General features: G+C 40.8%; 1 protein-coding gene across 4 annotated transcripts in view; it reads right to left on the bottom strand.

Moving 5' to 3' along the window:
- PREX1 (phosphatidylinositol-3,4,5-trisphosphate dependent Rac exchange factor 1) overlaps positions 1-20,700 on the bottom strand; it is a 144,621-nt gene that overhangs the window by 30,394 nt on the left and 93,527 nt on the right. For all 4 annotated transcript variants that reach the window (XM_032126666.1, XM_032126667.1, XM_032126668.1 and 1 more), the window contains exons 10-16: positions 19,811-19,958; positions 15,666-15,766; positions 12,216-12,319; positions 11,471-11,520; positions 7,311-7,386; positions 4,959-5,031; positions 3,538-3,680 (exon numbers count right to left, since the gene is read on the bottom strand). In XM_032126666.1, the coding sequence (XP_031982557.1) occupies positions 3,538-3,680; positions 4,959-5,031; positions 7,311-7,386; positions 11,471-11,520; positions 12,216-12,319; positions 15,666-15,766; positions 19,811-19,958 (695 nt within the window). The remainder of the gene's footprint in view (positions 1-3,537; positions 3,681-4,958; positions 5,032-7,310; positions 7,387-11,470; positions 11,521-12,215; positions 12,320-15,665; positions 15,767-19,810; positions 19,959-20,700) is intronic.

Genomic DNA, 20,700 nt, shown 5'->3' with positions numbered 1-20,700 from the left:
TTTTGGCTATTTTTAAGTATTTTCAGAAGCAATGCTAGTAGTGCTTGTTCAACAAAGGACCTTAGAAAATCAGGTAAATTGCTGGTTAGATTTTTAATGTTGCAAGTGGAATGAGTTTCAGCCCAACACAGCACGTACTTTTATCACTTCATATTTGGGATTCAATGGAAAATTTCTAGGCTACCTCTCCCCTCCAATTCTCACTTTACATTTGAAGGGACTGTTCAGTTTCTTTTCTTGAATTTTGAAAGCATATGTGAAAATACACATTAAACAACTTGAAGGCTTTGATTTGTCCAACTTCAGCAGCCAGCAAGCTATATAACCTTACCTACCTCTTGGGGTGAAGCCATCAGTACTGTGCAAGAAGATCTTTTACTTGTTATTATTTTTAATAACCTACCTCTCTCTGATCATTGGTATTGCAAATATGTATTGTTTGAAAGCAAAGAACTAAAACACTTTTAAGAAACCCCACATGCATCAACATTCGGAACTTCCTGTGCTGGAGACACCCCTGATGAAAAGGCAGACTATGGATAATATTCCATTTGCAGTACTTGGAGAAGGCAATGATTCGTTCTTTATTATAAAGTAGGAACACTCTGCCATTCCACAGCTGAACCCCATTCATCCCTAGGGAGTCCAAAGCTATTAACTAAATCGCCACCTGCAAGGACTATTTCTATGCCCCTGAAGCCAAATCAGTTTTTGGAATGTAAGGCAGCAGCTGTTTAGTCTTGAGAGACAATCACATTAACAAATGAGACCATTTGAAAAACAAGCATGTTTAATCAAAAACAGAGGGCAAATGTACTCAGAACACATTCAAAGAAAATTTTGGTATGGGCAAGGGGAATGGGATCTGCAGAGATGAAAGGTGTGCCAAGAATGGCCTATTACACCAGTCTCACAGAGCAGCAGGAACTGTCATCCTGAACTCTTGGGGACATCAACACCAGAAGAGGCAGCACAGCAGATCAACCACCATTCTCTGAACCTGGGTCCAGGATGCACATTCTTGTCTCACATACTTCCCTACAGCTCTCCAGCAAAACCCTTCTCTGTTGGAAACACCTGAACAGCCTGACTTGGTATCAGACAATGTCAAGTCCAAACACTTCAGAAAACGAAGGAGGTTTCTGAGGCCCTCAGCAGCATTTAAAGACAGTTTCTTTCCTGCCACCTCATCTCCCAGGTTGTTCCAGTCTCCACAGCTTTTCACAAGCCCACAGCTTTGGGGCACAAAACAAGATTTGAAAAGACAAAATTGCTTTCCAATGAGTAGCTTCAGAATCTAAGCACCCCTACTGTTATCTTTAAAGGTATGTTTTGCAACATTAGCAAAAGAGGTTAAATATATACAGTATGACTCCAAGTTTCTTCTCGTTTGTGAACTTTGAAATTGAGCACTGAACTCAAACTATTCCTTCTGAACCATTAAAGACTTAGAGCCTAAAGGGCATTTTTCACTTCAGAGTTCACTGTTAGTACCCAAAACCACTCGAAGCCCTTATGTGGCTGCATACACCTGGATGATGAATGCCTCGTCACTGACTTTCCAGCCTGTCCCCTTGGGATCAGAAATCCCTAGGGGAGGAGCTCTTAGTGGCTTTCCTCCCAGAGGTGTTTGAAATCCATGAGTTTAATTCTCTAGCTACAACAGACTGTGGTACACCAGTATAATGAAGAACAAAGGGAAAGTTCTTCTTTGCTCTCTCTGCTGAAATTTTGCCGAGTTGGGCAACTACTGCAACACTTTACAGAGGATAAGAAACATGGGATATCCTGGATGAATGTAGAAGTTATTACAGGTCTGGGAAGTTGATGATCTTTAGAATTCCAGTCTAGATCTCCAAGTCAGCACAAGAGTTTTGATACTGCTACATAAAATGTACGCAGGCATCATCTTCAGAAATCATTGAGAATGCTTCTCTTTTGAATCTTCTGGGACTCCATCATCACATGTGCAATTAAACCTCTCACACAACTTTGATCATGGCCAATCTCTACAGGAAACTCTCCTTTGTCTGATACTCAGATCTAAGCAACCAGGTCTGATTTGTGATGTGGTCAGTTTGGGCTAACAGGTAGAGGTGCTGATCACAAGTTCACAGCACATTGCAGTAACCAAATCACAATGCTTGGAGTCAGGCCAAAATCCAAATTTTCTTCAACTATGCAAAGAATGTTGTATATTTTTTCAGTTTGTCGAGATTTATGTCCTTCAATGAGAAATAATTGTGCAAATAAATAAATACTAGCTTTTGTTTGAATTGTGTTTTTCCAGACTGAAAGCACTTTGTTCCTTGGCATTTTTAACCAGTATTTGCCAAGGTTTCTGTTGTTTTCTGTTTTCAAAGGCAAACTCTCCTGTGATAGAGCAAACTTTGATGAAGGGGGTGGGGAAACCTATCCACTAAACAGCTAGGATTTCACAGCAGTAGGAAAGCATATTTCAAAAGCCAGTGCTGAGGAAATTCCAATAAACCTCCTATGGTGGGATCAGAGGATGGGAAGGATTAATGCCCTATCATTAGCACAGAGGCAAGCAGTGATGTTCCACAGACAGCAAAGCCTCAGGATTACAGCTGCTCATAACTGCTAAACACAGCATAAAGCAGAAGTCAGGCACAATTTTTTTGTGGATAAGTGTAATGAATTTACTGTACTGCTTTTGCGGGATCTTCACAAGTCCCTTCACTCGAGGGACTGTTAATTTATGCATGCAAGTGAAAGCAACTCATGACTTAAGCATGACTACTACACATTTGACAGAAATCTGTGTCCTCTAAGTAGGAGATCTTTTTCCTCAGCATGTGCTCTTCATTTGTTTTCTGTTTGAGATGGGACTGCATTTTGACAGAGGGTGACTGATGCACTTCAGAACTACAAAAACAGCATTCACATGGCTTAGAGAATGATGCCCTGAAATATCTGTGTTCTAATCAGTCTTTTAACTTGAAGCTGAATTTACCTCACATATTTACCTCACGTGTTTGAACCATGTTTGAATTTAAACTCTGTTTAAACTTGATGGCAGATTCTTCCAAGAGAGTAGAGCCCATTACTTTTTCCTCAGTTAACACTGTTGTGTCTGCTAAAACATTTCCAGCTCCCACCTCACTTCCAGACTCTTGCAAGGGCTTCTTGGGAATAGAAAGGGCTTGAGCTGTGCACTGGGAACAGGCAGGAACTTCCATGCATTTGCACCTGTGTGAAATGTACATCTAAAGCTCCCAGTACAGCAGGATGGCCATGTGCTCCAGAAAGGGGCCTGCAATGCAAGGATTTCCCTTGGTCCTACAATAAGTTATGCAGTCTGCCTAACTAAAAACTCAGAGCTACAGAAGCTGGAGATGTACAGCAAAGCAGATCAAGAATTAGTAGCATTTATGCAGTGAAGAAAAGTCTAGCTAGAGGTGCAATTGCCCATTTTAATTCTTGTCTCTCATAATTTTCCTTCTTATTCTCCTCTACTATAAAACAATACCATTTTTGCAGAAACATCAAGGTTTACATTAATATATTTCTTACCAGAAGATTCTTTCCCAGGATGTTTTCCATGAGCTTGAAGTCATTACGTAATTGTTTGCTCTTCGAACTGGTGCCCTCCATCTCCTCATCAGCATAAAAGCGGAAATATAAGGATTCATCCTTAAATTCACTTTTCTCCAGGACTGGAAATGATATATATGAAATACATACATGCATTTACATGGGGAAAGAAAGAGAGAAACAGAGAAGAAAGTCAAAGGAAATTCTAAATATTTCCCCAATCTTTACAGGACACAGACCAGATGCATCTCTATCAGTCAGTTCCTCAGCTCAGTATTTTTAAGCTAATTCTGTATTTTAGGACAATGGTTTTCTTCACAGTGCATAGTAGCTCATGACATGATGTGACCTCCCTGGCATGCAGAATGTATATAAAATGCAAAAGATTCTCTTGGAGGGAAGATGCTACTCAAAACCCCATGCTCCTTTCCCTCATCGAAATGAATATGGTAAAACTGTAAAAGGAGCAAAGAGGGGTAAAGGGGCTGTTTAAAAGCATATAAGGTGTCCACACAGACTAAGGCTCTTCAACCTTAAAAAAAATTGAGAAGGAAATGAGATCTATAAAATTCTGGAAGGCATGAAAAAGTTCTCTACCAGTTTTTCCAAACAGAGACCCGGGGGCTTCAATAAAAGCAGCAAGTGAGGAGCAACTCCTTCATTCAACATGTACTTATGCAAAGGTCTTCCTTGGCAAAGGATGCAATAAATCCCAAAAGTTTGCATGGGCTCAGAACAGACTAAATTCTTTAAAACAGACCCCAACGATTCTTACATTATTATTAATTACTATGCAAATTCTCCATTAGTTATTTACAATAATCTGCTCTCAAAAACACTATTCAAAATACAGTGACTAAATGTTATCTATGACTAAAACTGAATGTTTCATTTGACAAGCTATGTTTACTCTTGGGACTTGTATGTTCTATTTGATACTGATACAGATGTGATTTGTTTACTTCCCCTGTTTGAGGATGGATGATGTCTAATTTGGCAATCTGGCACCTCAGATTTGGACGCCTCACCACTAAGAATTGTGTTTGTCCAAGAGGCAAGAACTAGGCAATTTTATTTATCATCTGATATTTTTGGTGGTATTTCAGGACAGTATTTGGCTTGTGCATTGCTCAGATGGCTCTGGAAGAGATGCAGTGAAAAAACGTGCTCCTTCTACCTTGTGTAACCCCTTCAGTGCTTCCCATAACTATCAGCAAGGGGCTTCCCTTGGGAAGGCACCAGGCTTAGACATGTATTAGCTTGAGGACTGTATTTGAGAAGGACCTGCAGGAATGCCTGCAAATCGTGCACACAGCATGAATGGCACAGCCTAAAAAAGCTGATCTGACTGAAGTCAGAGCTCATTTAACTGACTGAGGGAAGCAATATTGATGTATTACCATGATGCATGAAGCCGTTATTGCAGAGTCCCACACCCAGTGCGACAGCTTCCTCCCGAGTCTGACAGTCTCCCTAGAAACAGGAGAATAATGTTACACCTCAGATGATTTTCTACGCTAAATTATTCCCCCCTCCCCAGCACATAGCTTGTGGCTCTGAAATTAGCAGGATGATCTGTGTAGGGAACAATAGCAAGCCATTAAAACAGGTATCCCATTGCCCAAACACTATTCATTCCTACAGACAGCATCTCTCCCTCCTACAGGAATGAGGGGAACAAGGACCAGGATTGGGGAAAGATACCATGTTATCTCAGTGTAAAGACATTTTATTTGAAATCATAGTGTTGGACTTTAGGACCCATTAGCCACAGACAATAACACTCTTTCTTAGAAGCTGAGAGATCCCATCCATATTCAGCTCAAGGGAAAAAAACCTGAGTAAAGCTATGGTATGTGAACTCCAAAGGTCAGACAGGTTAAAACTGCAGTAGGAGTTTGCTTACACAGCAGATTACAAAGGCTTCCGTTTCTCACTACCTGAAGCCCTGAGTGTAGTCATTCAAAATAGGTACCAAAGGTGACTTGCGAATTTACAGATTTCCCTGACACAGCAGCCTTAAGCTTTACATCTACAGCTCAGCTAAATACAAGAAATGCCTGGTTTTGTCTATGTATCTGCTCATTTGCAGTCACAAGTGAAGACTTTACAAATGTGGTCACACTTTTTAGGCAGACAAGTAAGTTTTAAATAGTGCTGGTAAAAATCAGAAGGCACTACTGGTCTCACGAAGGTTGTTAATACCGGTTCCTTGATGTGAGATGAGCTGCTACCCTGTCCCAAAGAGACACAGGAGAACCTGACGCCGACCATCTCAGTGAGAGCAATCGCTAAACTCATTCCAGCAGGGAGGGCACCTGCTGCTGTGGCAACAGAATAATTTCAGTGTATGGCTTTCAGTCCTATTTAATTAGAAGCTGTATCCTACACAAGTATTACACCTTTTCTCCCCTCCATCCGGAGAACTAGATACCCGAAAGCTCTCACAGCAGCTGCAGGGTAGTGTACTGACTTTGTTTTAAGCAACCAGGCACCTTCTGATCTTGTCAGCAGAACATCAGTTCTACTTCAAATCCGGCTAAGGAGAGCAGCAGTTATTTGCCAAGCAAATGCTGGCAAAGCCCATCACTGAGGTGTATCAGCATTATTTAAATACAGGATAAAACAGGATCAGCTCTGGCCAATCCACAGCACTACTGGCTTCTGTTAAAGAGCCTGAGACCAGAAAAGGCACATTTACAAATTAAGAACTAAACACTGTTGTCTTGGTAGAAAAGGGATCAAGGCAGTTCTGAGAGAATTGCATGACTGTGTAATCACACAAGGAAAGCCAAGAAAATAGCTTTAATAAACCAGAAGTTTAACTTTTAGTATAAACAAATTTCAAGTCTTCACAAGTCTTCCCTCATTTTCAACATCCTGTGATGAGACAATGCTCAACGCTCACGTTGTGTTATTTTATGGGATAAATGGGTAGTTTATTTTACAGAGGCTGGGATTTAAAAATCCAATTTATTCTTTCAGTTGTAAATAAACTGGAGAAGAAAAGCCTTCTAATGTTACCAGCTTAAACCTTTAGCAATCTGTATTTGTTCTAGGCAACAAAATCTTTGCAAAGGAAGGGTTTAAACCAGCTTGGCTACTCCTGATGACGTTACCTTGGCCTCAAAACATTTCCCTAGGAAAATAGCATTCTCCATTTAGAAAATACAGCTTTAATTCTTTCAGCTCACTAAGGTAGATATTTTCCCAAATACAATAAAAGCAGTAACAAAAAATCTTCAGAAAATAGAGCCATTTAGAATCATCAATCTTGACAAAATGTGTCTCAACCTTTTCATACAGAAACTAGATGTGAAACTAGATACACTACTTTTGACAAGGTAATTTAGGTTTACTCAATACAATCTCTCCATTTGAGTCATCAGAATCACAGAAACAGTTTATAGTCAGTACCACAGTGAAGAAGCATGTCCAGAGCACATTACTATTACTCTTATTACTACTGCCACCATTACAATTATTATCATTGCTGACTAGTTTTGGTAATGATGTGATGCCTAAAGCCCTAGTCATGGTGGCCAGTTGCTTTGGGTTGTGTAAACCCAGCAATTAAGATGGTCTCAGACCAAGACTGTTTACAGCTCCCTTGAAGGAGGAAATAAAGCAGATGCACACAGGTAAGAACAGCAACCAAACCCCTTCTAAATTTTCTGTTATATACTGAAAAAGGAAAGGTTTAGGATTATGAAGTGCTCCTTAGCAAAGACAGTATCTTAAATTTTTCTTACCTGTGCAATAAGCCAGTCCACTAGTTTACTTGCAGGGATTACTGATTTGTAGGTCTTTAGGTGGTAGTCACGGTCTCTAATTAAAAAAGAGAATTCAGGGAAAATCAGGACAAAAAAGTATACATTTCTTTCACAGTCTAAACCTATATATACTATTGGGACCTACTAATAAGAAGCAGACATCTTTTCTCTCTAGAAAAGTTTTAGACTTTTCTAACAACTTGAATTAGGAAGATACTTCAGATCAACACAAAGCAGTGTTAAAATTTCTCTAGATCTTCTTTCGAGCCATCTTCAGGGAGCTCACATTCTTGCCAGAGGCACCAGAAGATTCTTTTCACAGATGTCCTGAGCTGCTGCTGTAACTCAGGTTAGAATACTGCCACCAGCAGTTCCACTAAAAATAACACTGTTCTGGCTGGAAATCATCTAGTTTCCATCCAAAATCCATTCATGTCCAGCTTACATCTTTTGGCTCAGTACCATCTATAAGCTTCAATAATTCTCCTATAGTGTTTGCCTATTAATGTACTCATAGATAGGGACTCTACACATTCCCTCTGTGCCTCCTTTTTGTGAGGCTCATGGAATTAGGCAGCTTTTAGTCAGTTTTGTCAAGCGAGATTTTCCTGATTCTCCGCACTTGTTCAGATTTTATTTCCTTTAGTAAAATATCACATAGTAGCCAGACACAAATAGAGTACACAGTATCCTTTTATGGAATTAGGTAATTTCAGTCATTGTAAATAAGAAGAGTTGTGTTTAGTTCTTGTAACACAACTGGCACCAGCTGACACCCAGCTCACACCCAGCAGACAGCAGCGTTGTTCCTGAAAGAAGGAAAAGGAACCCTCTTGTAACTTGATGCTTTTTGCAGTTTTCTTCCATTTCTCTTCTCAAAGCCATGGAGATAATTGATGGTTTTAGCCTTTCGTGAAATATTTCTAAAGAATTTTGATACAAATGTAAGAGGATTGTGGGGCTCAGGACATTGGGCTCTAACACCTTTCACCTCCAAGGTCACTGGATTTAATCCAGCTCGGAAGAGCATAAAAGCCATTTTAAAGCTGTTTACTGGCCCATGTGAAATAAGTTTCATGGTCTTGATCCAGCTCCTAGTTCCACATCACAAAAACCATTACCACAATTAATTTGCATTAATTGGCTCCCTCTCATTGAGAGTCTCAGTAGAGAGGCCAAATGCTGAACAGGCTATGAAGAATTAATTCCTCTCTCACCCTTGGGGGTGGTCCTTGTATTTGAAGCTTGAGCTCCACTGGCATGACTGTGGAAGGAAGCACAGCCACTGGGACTGTTTTACAGTCCGGATGTAGCCATGAGGCAGGTCAAGACAAGACTTTATTCTTCAGTTCTGTCAAATCAGCCTCTTTCATTAGCACCACACTGTCTGATACTGCCTTTTCCCTAAAAATCTAGTAGTCAAACACCATCTAAAACCCATCCTACCCAACCCCGTTCCTCTTACTAATCATCTACAGATACAGATATGTTGTGACTGGCTGTTGTAAATAAATGCAGCAGAAATGTCTGTGTGTTTGCAGAATGCAGGGTGTGAGAAATTAGAAAGAGAAGTGGGACTTTCAGAGCTTGGAAGAAAACCCAACAAAACATGACAGCATTTCCAGAAATATGTGTCCTCAGAACAAAAGCTTTCCTCATAGTGCTTACACACAGTTTTCAACTTGTCTTCCAGTAATGTGCTAAACCCAGCACAAAGCTGTAGGAGTTTTCTGGGCAGTTTTTCCCTCTCACACTCTTATCTTGGGAAAATGTGCCTTTGAAATGTCAGCACAATAAAGGAAAACATTAAAATATTGAGCGCTAATGTGTAGGGGGTTCCAGATGAGAAGCAACTCCCACAACTTTCCTACAGATGCTGACAGTTTTGAATAAGCTGCCATCAGTTTTGGTCCAAGACCCAGTCTTCCCCTGCTTGCAGGTCAGTGCTGGTCAGGATCAATATTAGTTCACTCTCTTTTCTCCCCATTTCAATCTACCCTGAACAGGAGCAGAACATGAATCATAGAACATTATCCAGAACCATGAACCTCAGGTGAATAGTCAAATATAGAGGTGGGAACCATTGAAATTTTGGCAGAACCTTGCTGCCTCACAGAAACTAGAGGAATAGAATATTCTTCACAGGGCCCAGCCCAGTGATGCGCTGACATATTGTCCATCACACACAGAAGTGGAAACAAGTTCTCCCACCTCACAGCTTCCCAGAAGTACATCAGAGACATATTCAGAATTTTCAAAATGTTTTACTTTTTATACTTCAACCCCCAAAGTAGTATGATTTGTTTCCAGTGGCATATATCATCTTGCCCTCAAAGTATAAGGGTGTCAGATTTTACTTGATGAAAAATATAAAGGCAAAGACTACATGGAAACGCCAAGGTTTCCAGGGAAAAAAAATAAGTAAAATTGTATCTCAAGGTTGTCAACAAGATAATTTTGAACTTATGATTCCTCCAGATCCCTGTGGCACATGTACCTGCTACTCTAACCAGCTTTGCCAATTTTCTAGAAGCAAGGTGGCACCAGAAAAGCCAGCATGAGTGAAGGGATCAGCAGTCCTAAGATGTCAGATAAAGCAGTGATCCACAAAGCAATGGGCTTTGCACAACTAACTTGGGAAAAGCTAGATCTCTTGGGCTAATGTTAGGCTTGTCAGAGGCAAAAAGTCATGGCAAGAAGACATAAAACAATGACAGCCTGAGAGATTAACTTTTCTAACGTGGCTATAAAATTAAGAATGAGTAAGAAAGAGAATAGCAGGAAGAAGAGCCTAAACATACTGATAATTAAGTCCATTCAGAAGGATCCTGAAACTTCTGAGAGTCTGATACTTTTCATTGATTATACACAGTTTGGATTCATGACGTCACTAGCACAGATTAATCCTGATATGAGAAGATTCTCCAGCTGGGAAGCTATTATAAAAACAGCACATTGACAAAACACTACAACACCACAAGATGGGCCTGTGGGAGTTATTTTGTCCGTGTTGATTCCCTAAAGCATTAGAGTAGATCCACTTCAGTTTGTGGGTACCCTGAGGTCAGGGACATTTTTTGAACTCCACTTACCATCATTTCTACTCTGCATGTGAATTGCTATCTTCAAGGGTGAAATGTGTATGTGCAAATACACACATGCATCTACAGAACCATTTTGTCTACCACTGGCAGCACTGTGCTTTCCTGCTCTCTCTGTACCTTTTGGGCTAGGTGAAATCTGTGCCACTGTAGAACAGTTATTCTGGGAAAACACCCCAGAGCTCTCATTATGCAAATTCATGACTGATGAACTCTAACTATCATTGCAGCTCCTTTTAGCACAACAGTGGCATCTCTCAGTGAAAATTCTATTTTACAACTCATGGACAAGAGCTCAGTTTTGTTGAATTTGGGAGTCCAGCCATCTTCAGTAGAGATTTTTCCTTCCTCATCAGTTTTTTATTTTTTAAAAAATTAAGTTCTCCTAAGTGAAAATGTCTGATTTTCCACCATAAATACCTGAACAGAACACCTACACGGGTCAGGGTGGTTTCCATTATGGGCCAGAAATGTTCATCTGATGTCAGTAAGGTAACAAAACCTGAAAATCATCTCCTGGGATCTGGGAAGAGAGTTACCTAGCACTTGCAGACTATCTCAATTCTTCAGCAGTTATTTATGCAGAACCAAGTTTGTAAGATTCCACACAAAACTTTCAGGGTTTCTTCAAATTACAGCTTCAGCTTTTATTCTGCTTCAGACTGGCTTTTGTTTAGGGTGCTCTGAATGACAGAATCCTAGCACCACATTGGAATCTGTTTACATCACTTCAGCATCTGTTGACATTTTCTAAAACACAAATAATACAGCAGCTACAATCACACCACACGATCTGCCTTGAATCAGTCACTAACCATATCCAGCTGCTCACTCTGCCTGAATCCCCAGTTCCAACATCCTCCAGCAGCAGCAGTGCTACTATACAGCTAAGCTGTGAAGATGCAAGGGCAGTAAAAGAGCCAAGAAAATTCAGAAAATTACTGTTTGTAATAGGAAACAAGAAAGATTTCAATAGTAATGTCATCCTTTTAACAAAGCCAGATAATAAATAGAAGGGGACCATGAAGGGGAACTTACTTTACCACTGGAGTATACAGGCAGTGCAGTCGGCAGTACAGCCTCACCCCCTGAAGAAGGCAAGATGCACAGTGTTAGCAGCTTTTTCCTTTTCAAAGAAACACTGACTAGCTAATGCTAGCAAAACCTGGACACTGATGTCTCTACTCAGCTGGAATTACCTATTGATTAATATTGATACTCAAAACAGTTCCCTTATCCTCTCTGTCAAACATTCTTTCTTCTTTCCTGGCTTCCAACAGCCAAAAATCTGTTTTTATCTCTAGTCACCTCCATTCCAACACTTTCTCCATTAATCCTTCCTCATGATTATCCCATTAACCAACGTCCATAAGAAAAAAATCAAATTTATTAAAAGGTATGTGGACAAATATGGGATCAACAGAACTCATTTGACAGACAATTATTAGGAACGGTTAAATACTGATTTCTTCTATCCCCCTGAACCATCATGCCCAGATTTGCAGCAGACATGTTATCACCTACTGTTTTAAGACCTTTTGTTACGCTATTAGGATTGCAATCAGCAGTCTTGGGTGGAGTCAAAACTACATTGTTATTCATTGCTAAATTCTGCTTCCTCTCCCTAAAGTGACTATCTCCTATGGCATTAGGATGGACAGCTTAATACAACACAGATCAACAGCACTGGCAATTTCCTATACAACAGGTCAATGACATTCAGAGGGAGAGCAAACTTCTTGATGCAAATCACAAAGTTCCAACTAAGAATGATAATACAAACCTTGGACACAATGTCTTCCAATTCACTCCTTGGCTTGTATGTTCCATCATCATAGCGAAATCTGTACATCACCTGTTCATTCTTAAACTGGTGCTTATCTGAAACTAAAACATCAGCATGATAATTAAAATTAGTCTTTTGCCCCCACCATATTCTTTATAAGCCAGTTGGTAAAAATTGAATTTTTTAAATTTTACATCAGATTCAGTTTATGTAAGGCTTTGGAAACAGTCCTAGTGAAGGGAATTGGGAACATCTGACCTTTCTCAATGAGTTTTGAACAACAAATTCCTACAATAGTTATCACAACACTTACGGCCATTTTTGTAGTTGCCCAAAACTCTGCAACTCCAAAAGCAGAAGCATGCTGGTGGCAGGAACTACAGCTGTCAGAGGTATTCTTCTATCATGGTTCTTAGAGTTACCAATGAGTTCCTTCTAAAAATTAGACTACTTTTTTTCACCCAGAAAAGCCATTCCACAGTGGGGCAGTTAAAATCTTACTGAGTAATATATATACTGATGGGCTTTAAAGGCAAGGACACAAAAGATGTTTCAGCGTGATCAGGAGCCATTTCAAAAGAAGCATTGGCCAAAATCAGAAAAGAGTTAAAAAGCATACCCAGTTTCAGATTTATCTAATGCACCACACTGGAAGATGGTTGAAGTCTATATCCAATTACACGTAGGCTTATCCTGTCTTTATTCTAAAGCAAGCAAGGCAAACTATTTCCACAGAAGGTGGCAGTGGAACCTCATCCTGAAGATGGCAATTTAGTAACTAGTCGAAGTTATTTGTTTCACTGAGTAGTAAATAAGTGGCAATCTTAAGTATAAAAGTGCCAAGAACTGAGGAAATTAAAACTAAGTAATAGAGTATCTTTCAGATTTTACAGTATGTAGTAGAGAAATGCCATTGTTCCCACCTTAATTTAATGGAAGCCAGTTCCAACAATACAGGGAAGAAGGTGGAAATCTGGAGAAGAACAGGTAAGGTAGGGTAGCTTAGTCACTGCAATCTTCCCTGCCTTTGCAACATCCCAAAACCATGACTGGATCTCAGTGCTGGAGCACTCCTGAATAATTTGGATGCAGCATTTGATGAACTGAGAGAAAATATGGATTTACACTATTTAAGATGCATCTTAACCTAAGTCTGATTAACCTGAGAAAACTGGCTCCTCTGGATGACTGAAGACAATCCCCAGGATTAGCAGACTCCAAAGTACCAGGACACAGTCTGAGATTTAGTCTGCCCAGTGGGTGGGATAATTGTTCAGAGGGCAGAGACCAGAAATTCTTAAGAGCTTCCCTCATTACATAGGACATCCTGGTCTATAATTAAGATTCCTGCTTTTTGATTATATTTTCCTTTAGTTTCACAGGATCAAAAAAAATTTGCAGGATTCAATGTGTCCCCTTTTGTCTACAGTTGAATCTCTAAGCTGTGCAAGTTATTGACTTCAAGTGTCTGCAGGCTCTGGATTTATGAATTTCTAAATCAAATTGATTCTGTATTTCTAAATCCAATTGAGAATCGAGTTAGCAGAAAGTGTCTTCTGTGGCTGGCACACAGATCAGGTTCTGATCACTTCTGTGCCTGGTGACAGGTACCAGAACTACCCCATCAGCAGTCCCAGACAAAATACCCAGAACTAAAGAAGACAAGGAGGAAATTGCGGCATAAAACACACAGTGCTCAGCATTTAGCAATCTTCTATGGCTCTGCTTCTCAGGCAGGCTGACAGATCAATGACGTTATGCCAAGTGAAAACGAAACATAAAAGATAACTGCCTAATGTAGAATGGGGTTAAGGGCCTTGTTATGGTGCTTATACATTCTTGCTACATTATGAGACACATAATATGATATTTTCATGCCTAATCAAAATCTCAAGAGGTATTTCCCAAGTAAATGTAGCATTACAAATACCTTCCAGTGTTTAACAGTAACTTTCACTGAAGACATGAACATCAGGAACTCTAAGGTCACACTAAAACCAAACCAGATGCATCTTACAAAGGGCATTCAAATATGGAGAGCAGCAGATGTAACAGCACAACTTTTGAAGTGTAAATTTGCGTTAAGAGAAAAAAGAATACTGATGGAAGTGTCAAAGTATGAACTTATGGCAAAGTAAACCATCACTATGAAATAACAAGTGTCAGGAGAGCTTTCTGTACCAGCAGTGCATGTGTGCACATTCAGAATGTAGGCCAGTGAGTGAGTGCTGAAGAGCATTCCTCATTTAAAGAGGGATCCCTCCACACTGGAGCCAGAGTGCTTCAGTTCTCCAAAACCAAGTACTCGAAAGTGTTTGGTGCTTTTGAGCTCATGTTCAAAACTCTTCAAAGTCTAAATGTGCCTGAAAGTACATCTTGGCATGTGGGGATGGAAGTTTATGGGCATGAAGGACTATGGGACTGCTTATAATAGATTTCTCCATGTACTAATTAAAAGAAGCTAACATACATCATTTCTTTACAGTGTTACTGTCACCTGAAAGACAAGTTTGTGGTGCTGAGTAACCAAGAGATTAAAGCAGGACTAGCCTAATTAAATGGCTCCCTTATTTCAACTGATTTCAAAGAGACTGTATGAAAATGTAGACCAGTGGTGACTTAAGATGCATCTACAGTATTCCTTTGATGTGCATTTTACAGCTAAACTCACCTGAATGCTGAAATTGGGATATTTGCTGTTTAGAGTAGGACTGTGTTGCTCTGTCTGCATAACGCAATATGGAAACAGTAGGAAACAGCAGGAGAAATCTGAATTTAAACAATGTAATCTGGAAAAAGACCTTTTAGTAGAAATGCAGGTAGCACAGAAAAGTTTCAAACAAGTACACTTCAGTCATGCAGCACTTTTGTATGCGCTGTCCTACGCTTCTAGAACAGCCTTCATCACAACACTTCAAGGTCATCAGCTGGGTGAGATGAAGAAAGATGGTCCCTCACTATTTTGAAGAGAGACATTCTTGCCAAATGAGCTGGGAACACAACAAACCCTCCATAATCTCTTTCCTTTGCGACAAGCAGAGCCATTTGAATGGCCCATCACCTGTGCCCCAGTCTAAAAGAGCACTGCTCCTCTCTCCTCTGGATTGCTGATGGCTCATGTGCAAAGCTGTATTTATGGACTGCAACACATTTTCAAATACACATAGTACAAAGGAATATACACCTGATATAGTCCCCAGCTAAGACATTGCAAAGAAATCAAGCAACTGCAGACATAAACACTTTCTGGATACCAAACAAGTCCTGTTTTCATGGCATAAAACTGCCCACTCATTGATCCCAAAAATCACTAAACATTTTGAGGATTTGATGGGTATGGCAGCAGAAAATATTTGAACATCATGTGAACAGCTGCAGTAAGTTTTCCACTCTCATTTCTAGGGCACTGCAGAAATCTGGTATCTTTTTATGGCATGGCACACTCACCATGATGAATGATTCCATTTTCCAATAGTGCCTGTCCCAGGTTGACCCCTTCCTCTGGTCTGCTTATCTCTCCAATCTCAGTGAGCCAGGATACAAACTCGCTGCAAAGGAGAGCAGAACACACACAATTAGCTCTGAGTGGCAGCAGGCACTTGCCTCTACGAGTCATCAGCCAGCCACAGGAGACTCTCTTGAAGCAAGTGTGAAAACTGTTGTAAGCAATGGTACCTCTACCCAGTGGCTTGATTTCCTACATTCCAGGAGGAAATGCTCTGCAGAAGATCCAGGCTCTTCCCATCATTCCCCTTAGCTCATAGACAATGTGCACACAAAAGGAAAGATGACCTGGCTGCATCTATAAGGATGGTGCAAATCCTTATCTTATGGAACAATCCAGATGTCCATAGGGGAAAAGATTAGCAAGCAAGGTTAACTGATGACCTTAAATCAAGTTCAACAGCAGGGTATCCTTCCTTCCCAGCTACCTCTTCCCAAGTTACCTACCCAAGTTGTGTTCGTGATTTGACTTAATTACACATGCTCATCTTTCTTCACTGATTTCTGTCCTTAGCCCCATGGTGTAATTGGATTGGCTTTAATGGAAACACAGTAGGATTTAGGACAGAAGACTCAACCTACTGAATTCAAGCACAGAGCAGTAACAGACAGCACAAGTCCCACCAACAGGTTAATTTAAGGTCATTTTCTGGATGTGGTGCCTGGCAGATACATACATCATGCTTCTAATTTATACACAAAAGATGCTAAATCTGTCTGCTCACGCAGCACAAAATAAAACCTCTCTGTTGAGGGACAGAGCTGAACATATGAGCAGAATAAAAGCCAAAAAATGGATAGATACATAGCATGCTACTCATTAGAAACAGTAAGTATAGAAAGCGGCCATAGCAAGCCTGATGAATCCAGCTCAGTCAGAGCCCCAGGGGACTGAGCTGTTTGCCAGGTTAATTAGCAATTATACTAGAAATGTGTTACAGTCATGGAGAAGAACAAAAGAAATATATGGAAGTAGAGCAACTTATGGGAAATGTGTGTTCAATAGAACACTTGGGTGCTTGCCAATGTGCAGAAGGTTGCTGCTTAACAAAGCCAGTATCCATGTCTCCACTTGTGGGCTCTAGCTGATTAGTCTCTTCGTATTTATCAGCACTAACTGATCTAAGATGTAGGAATTATTTGTAGGAATTAAAGACATTTTGCCTTTAGAATAACAAAACAACTTCAGGGCTGAAAACTTTGGTTTGCTGAGGGGGTACTCTGTAGCTGTCATAGTATAGAAAAATCAGCAGAATCTATTCAACTATGCCAGGAGAATCCCATGGAAACAAGCAGAGTTTCATGAAGGTGCTAAAGCCAGAGTAGTGATGAGTCAGGCTATTTCCTAAAGAAAGTTCATTCTCAATTTCCCAGTGATTCTGAACTGTTTCTGAAAGTATTTAAAAGCTGAAACAGAATATAAACTGCAGAGGGAGGCGAAGTAAGAATGATCCTCCACCCTCACTACTGAGGGCACAAGGCAGGCACACTATGCAGGGCCCCATCAGGGACCTGCTGCCAGTGACTGCACCCACAGGAAGTACCCCAGGAAGATGCCCTGTTGCTCTGGAGTTCTCCATCAAGAGCAATGAGTCTATGGCACTTCACAGTGCTTAAGTGGTTGCCCAAAACTTCAGTGGAAGCAGCCCTGTTACCTTTCCTGCTTCTTTTATTTGGAACTGTCTCTGGAGTTTATGTGGATTTTAAATGTAAGGTTGATACAGTGAGCTGAAAAAGGAAATAACTGAATGTTACCCTCACAGCCCTGAAGCTTCCCCATCATGGGATGGTTTTCTTAAGAGTTGGTTTAAGATTTCTATGACATTTGATTCAGAAGCAAAATCAGTAATCATTTGATCTGAAGGCTTTATAAGCCCTGAAAAGCACATGATCCAAAAATATTCCAAGAGGCTCTTAAGAAATATGCTAGACTGTTTCTAAAAAGTTGTGAGCTCAAAGAGTGGATGGCAAGGCTTGATTTGTTTCCTCATCTCGTTGGAAGCAGTCCTCCAGGGTAACTGAGAGTATCCTCACTTCCCAATGCTGCTATGCTCAGTTCTCATCTGACATCCAGATCAGGACACCATCTCCCAGCTATACCTTGGAAATTAAGGGACTTGGAACAACTGCATTTCTACACAAGAAATACACAGGAAAATCCAACCCATCCAGGAATGTACAATCTGATCAGATATGGTTGAAATCTCCTGAGGTTACCAGATCCTCTCTACTACACACTCAAGGTTTTGCAGTGCTGAAAAGAGCAGTGTATCATTTACACATCGTGACACCAACACACATCCTTACAACTGTATCACCACTTACTTGCCTAAATGCCACAAAGTGATCAGGAAAATAGATTTGCACTCCAGCCAGTCAGCTGCTGAAGTTAAGTTCAATAAACAGCCTTATATATAAATGCATGTGATATCTCTGAAAATTAGATCATGCTATTTTCCCCAAAAACACACATTTTATCTTTTGAATTATGAGATGCTATCTGATATTCAAAGGCCAAGAGAAAAATTATTTTTGTGGCCTTGGTGTTGCTCTCAGCTGCGTGTAACAGAAAACCACTAAATACATCTCAGCACAGTTATCAGTGACTCCCTTAGGCAGGAGTATCTGCAAAGATAAACAGGTCACAGGCAATATGCATTGTTCAGGGAAAGCCCTGGGACTGATACAAAATCTGCCAGTCATGACTGGAATGTACTGACTGAGTTGCACTCAACTGAGTTTCCCAGGACTATACCAACAAGTGAATGCGGAAAAGATATCAGCAGAGCTATTTGCTGTGGGAACGGCCAAAACATTAAGAGAAATCACCCTTTTGTCAGAGAGCAGGATACCTGTAGGTGTCTCAGTCTGGGCTCAGTTAGCCATTAGCGAAGTTAGGTCAAGTCCTCACTACTGGAGTGTCAGGTGGCTGTCAAGCAAACTGAGGGCATTAAGCAGGACAGACTGTAAGAAAATAGAAGTAGCAGGAAATCCTGGATAAGAATTGAAACTAAGCATAATATCAGGGAACCCACAACAGACTCATACATAACAGCACTGGAAGAACCTAAGTTTCTGACCTTGTGCTTGCTGCATGGAAAAATAGGAAATGCCATTATCAGATCTGGAAGGTTTCAGTTTTAATCCAACAAGATCAACTGCGGGGGTGGGGGATGTGTGTGAAGAAGAAAAAAGCAACTACTTCTCCAATATCAAGAAATTTTTTTTCTACCTGAAGTATCACTAACCTATGCTACCAGCCTGCCTTCTGTCAGGCAGAAAGACATTTCCACCCCTGTGCAATGGCAATGCTGCCTGCAAACTACTGTGACAGAGACCGGAGAGGGAAGGGAAATGAATGCATATCTGCCTCAGAACTCTTTTTCTTCCCACAGCTGATCATTTCAATCATAAACAGCTGAGGCAGAAAAGTCTTCTTAGGTCAGCTACTGAGTGTGCCTGTGTGCCACACAGGACAACCCCACTGCTGCCATTGCCAATCACCGACCTGAGACGCCCACAGAGTTTCTTCTGCTGCTTCACACGTCATCCTTCAGAATTACTTTTTAATTATTTTGTAATACCTAGCCTGAATCAAAGAGGTTTTTTCCAGCCAATAAAGTCCTATACTTCTAACAAATATATCAGGCCACATGACACGCAAAATATCATTTGTGCCTGTTACACTGACAAACGGGAGACTTCTAAATACAATCCTGAGGCTTGGACAGTTCTGCTGGATTTAAGTATCACCTGGAAAGCATTTGCTTGTATACAAAAGAGAGTACAGGCTAGGCCACCAACAGCCCCGAGCTTGCAGGAATTAAGGTAGTTTTCTTACTCCTTTTGCTGATCTGAAGCAGCTGTTATGACTTACTGTAAAACAGAGTGAGCTGTCACACTAATCAGCCTGTGTATGGTATGAAACAAAAATCAATTATTATTTTTAATAAATCACTACTGTAATGGGGCTTATGGTCTTTTTAATTAAGCTGCATCAAAGCACATCTGTGTCACAATGCTATCGCCAGAAATTCTAGAGTCCGCTAATTGGCGTGAAAGACCTTTTCTATCCAAATGTCACTTACTTGCCAAGAAAGCACTTGGGAACAGTACTTAATTTTCTTCTCCTATCTTTGATAAGGTTCACTTTCTTGCTCATCATCATTTGGTACAGCTTCTCTCCTTTCTCTGCAATCATGACATACGCATCCCTCTCCATTCCCAATTTCAAACCTGGAATATAAACCAGAAATTCCTTCAGATCTTTAACACCAAATAAAATGTTTGCTCAAAATCAAAAGCTGAGGCCAAACAGCGAAAATGGTAGAAACACAAAAACTGACTTATTTTCCATTTAAGAGGGAAATTAGGTAGTTTTTTTATCTGAGTACAAAACTGTCATTGGTAAGTTTAGCACCACCGAGATGCAGCTTTTCTTCTCTATTTTAAAAAGCCGTTTTAAACTTATGATTATATCATATCACACAAAGCAGAATGGTTTACAGAACATGAAGGAAGTCCAAAAGAAAGATGAACATGGGCCAAGGCAATCCCAAGCACAAATACAGGCTGGGAGAATGGACTGGTAGCAGCCCTGGCGAGAGACTTGGAGGTGCAGGTGAAGAAAAGCTGGACATGACCCAGCCACATGCGCTGCCACACAGAAACCCCCCGTGGGCTGGCTGACCCCCCAGCGTGGGCAGCAGGGGAGGGGGGAATTCTGCCCCTCTGCTGTGCTCTTGTGGGACCCCATCCAGAGTGCTATGTTCAGTCTGAGGCCCCCAGCATCAGCAAGATGTGGAGCTGCTGGAGAGAGTCCAGAGGAGGCCATGGAGCTGCTCCCAGGGCTGGAGCCCCTCTGCTCTGGAGCCAGGCTGGGAGAGCTGGGGGTGCTCACCTGGAGAAGCAAAGGCTCCAGGGAGAGCTCAGAGCCCCTTCCAGGGCCTGAAGGGGCTCCAGGAGAGCTGGAGAGGGA

Source organism: Corvus moneduloides, chromosome 17 (genome assembly GCF_009650955.1).
Source record: "Corvus moneduloides isolate bCorMon1 chromosome 17, bCorMon1.pri, whole genome shotgun sequence".
In the NCBI taxonomy this organism is placed as follows: Eukaryota; Metazoa; Chordata; class Aves; order Passeriformes; family Corvidae; genus Corvus; species Corvus moneduloides.
This window is presented reverse-complemented; position numbering and strand designations above follow the sequence as displayed.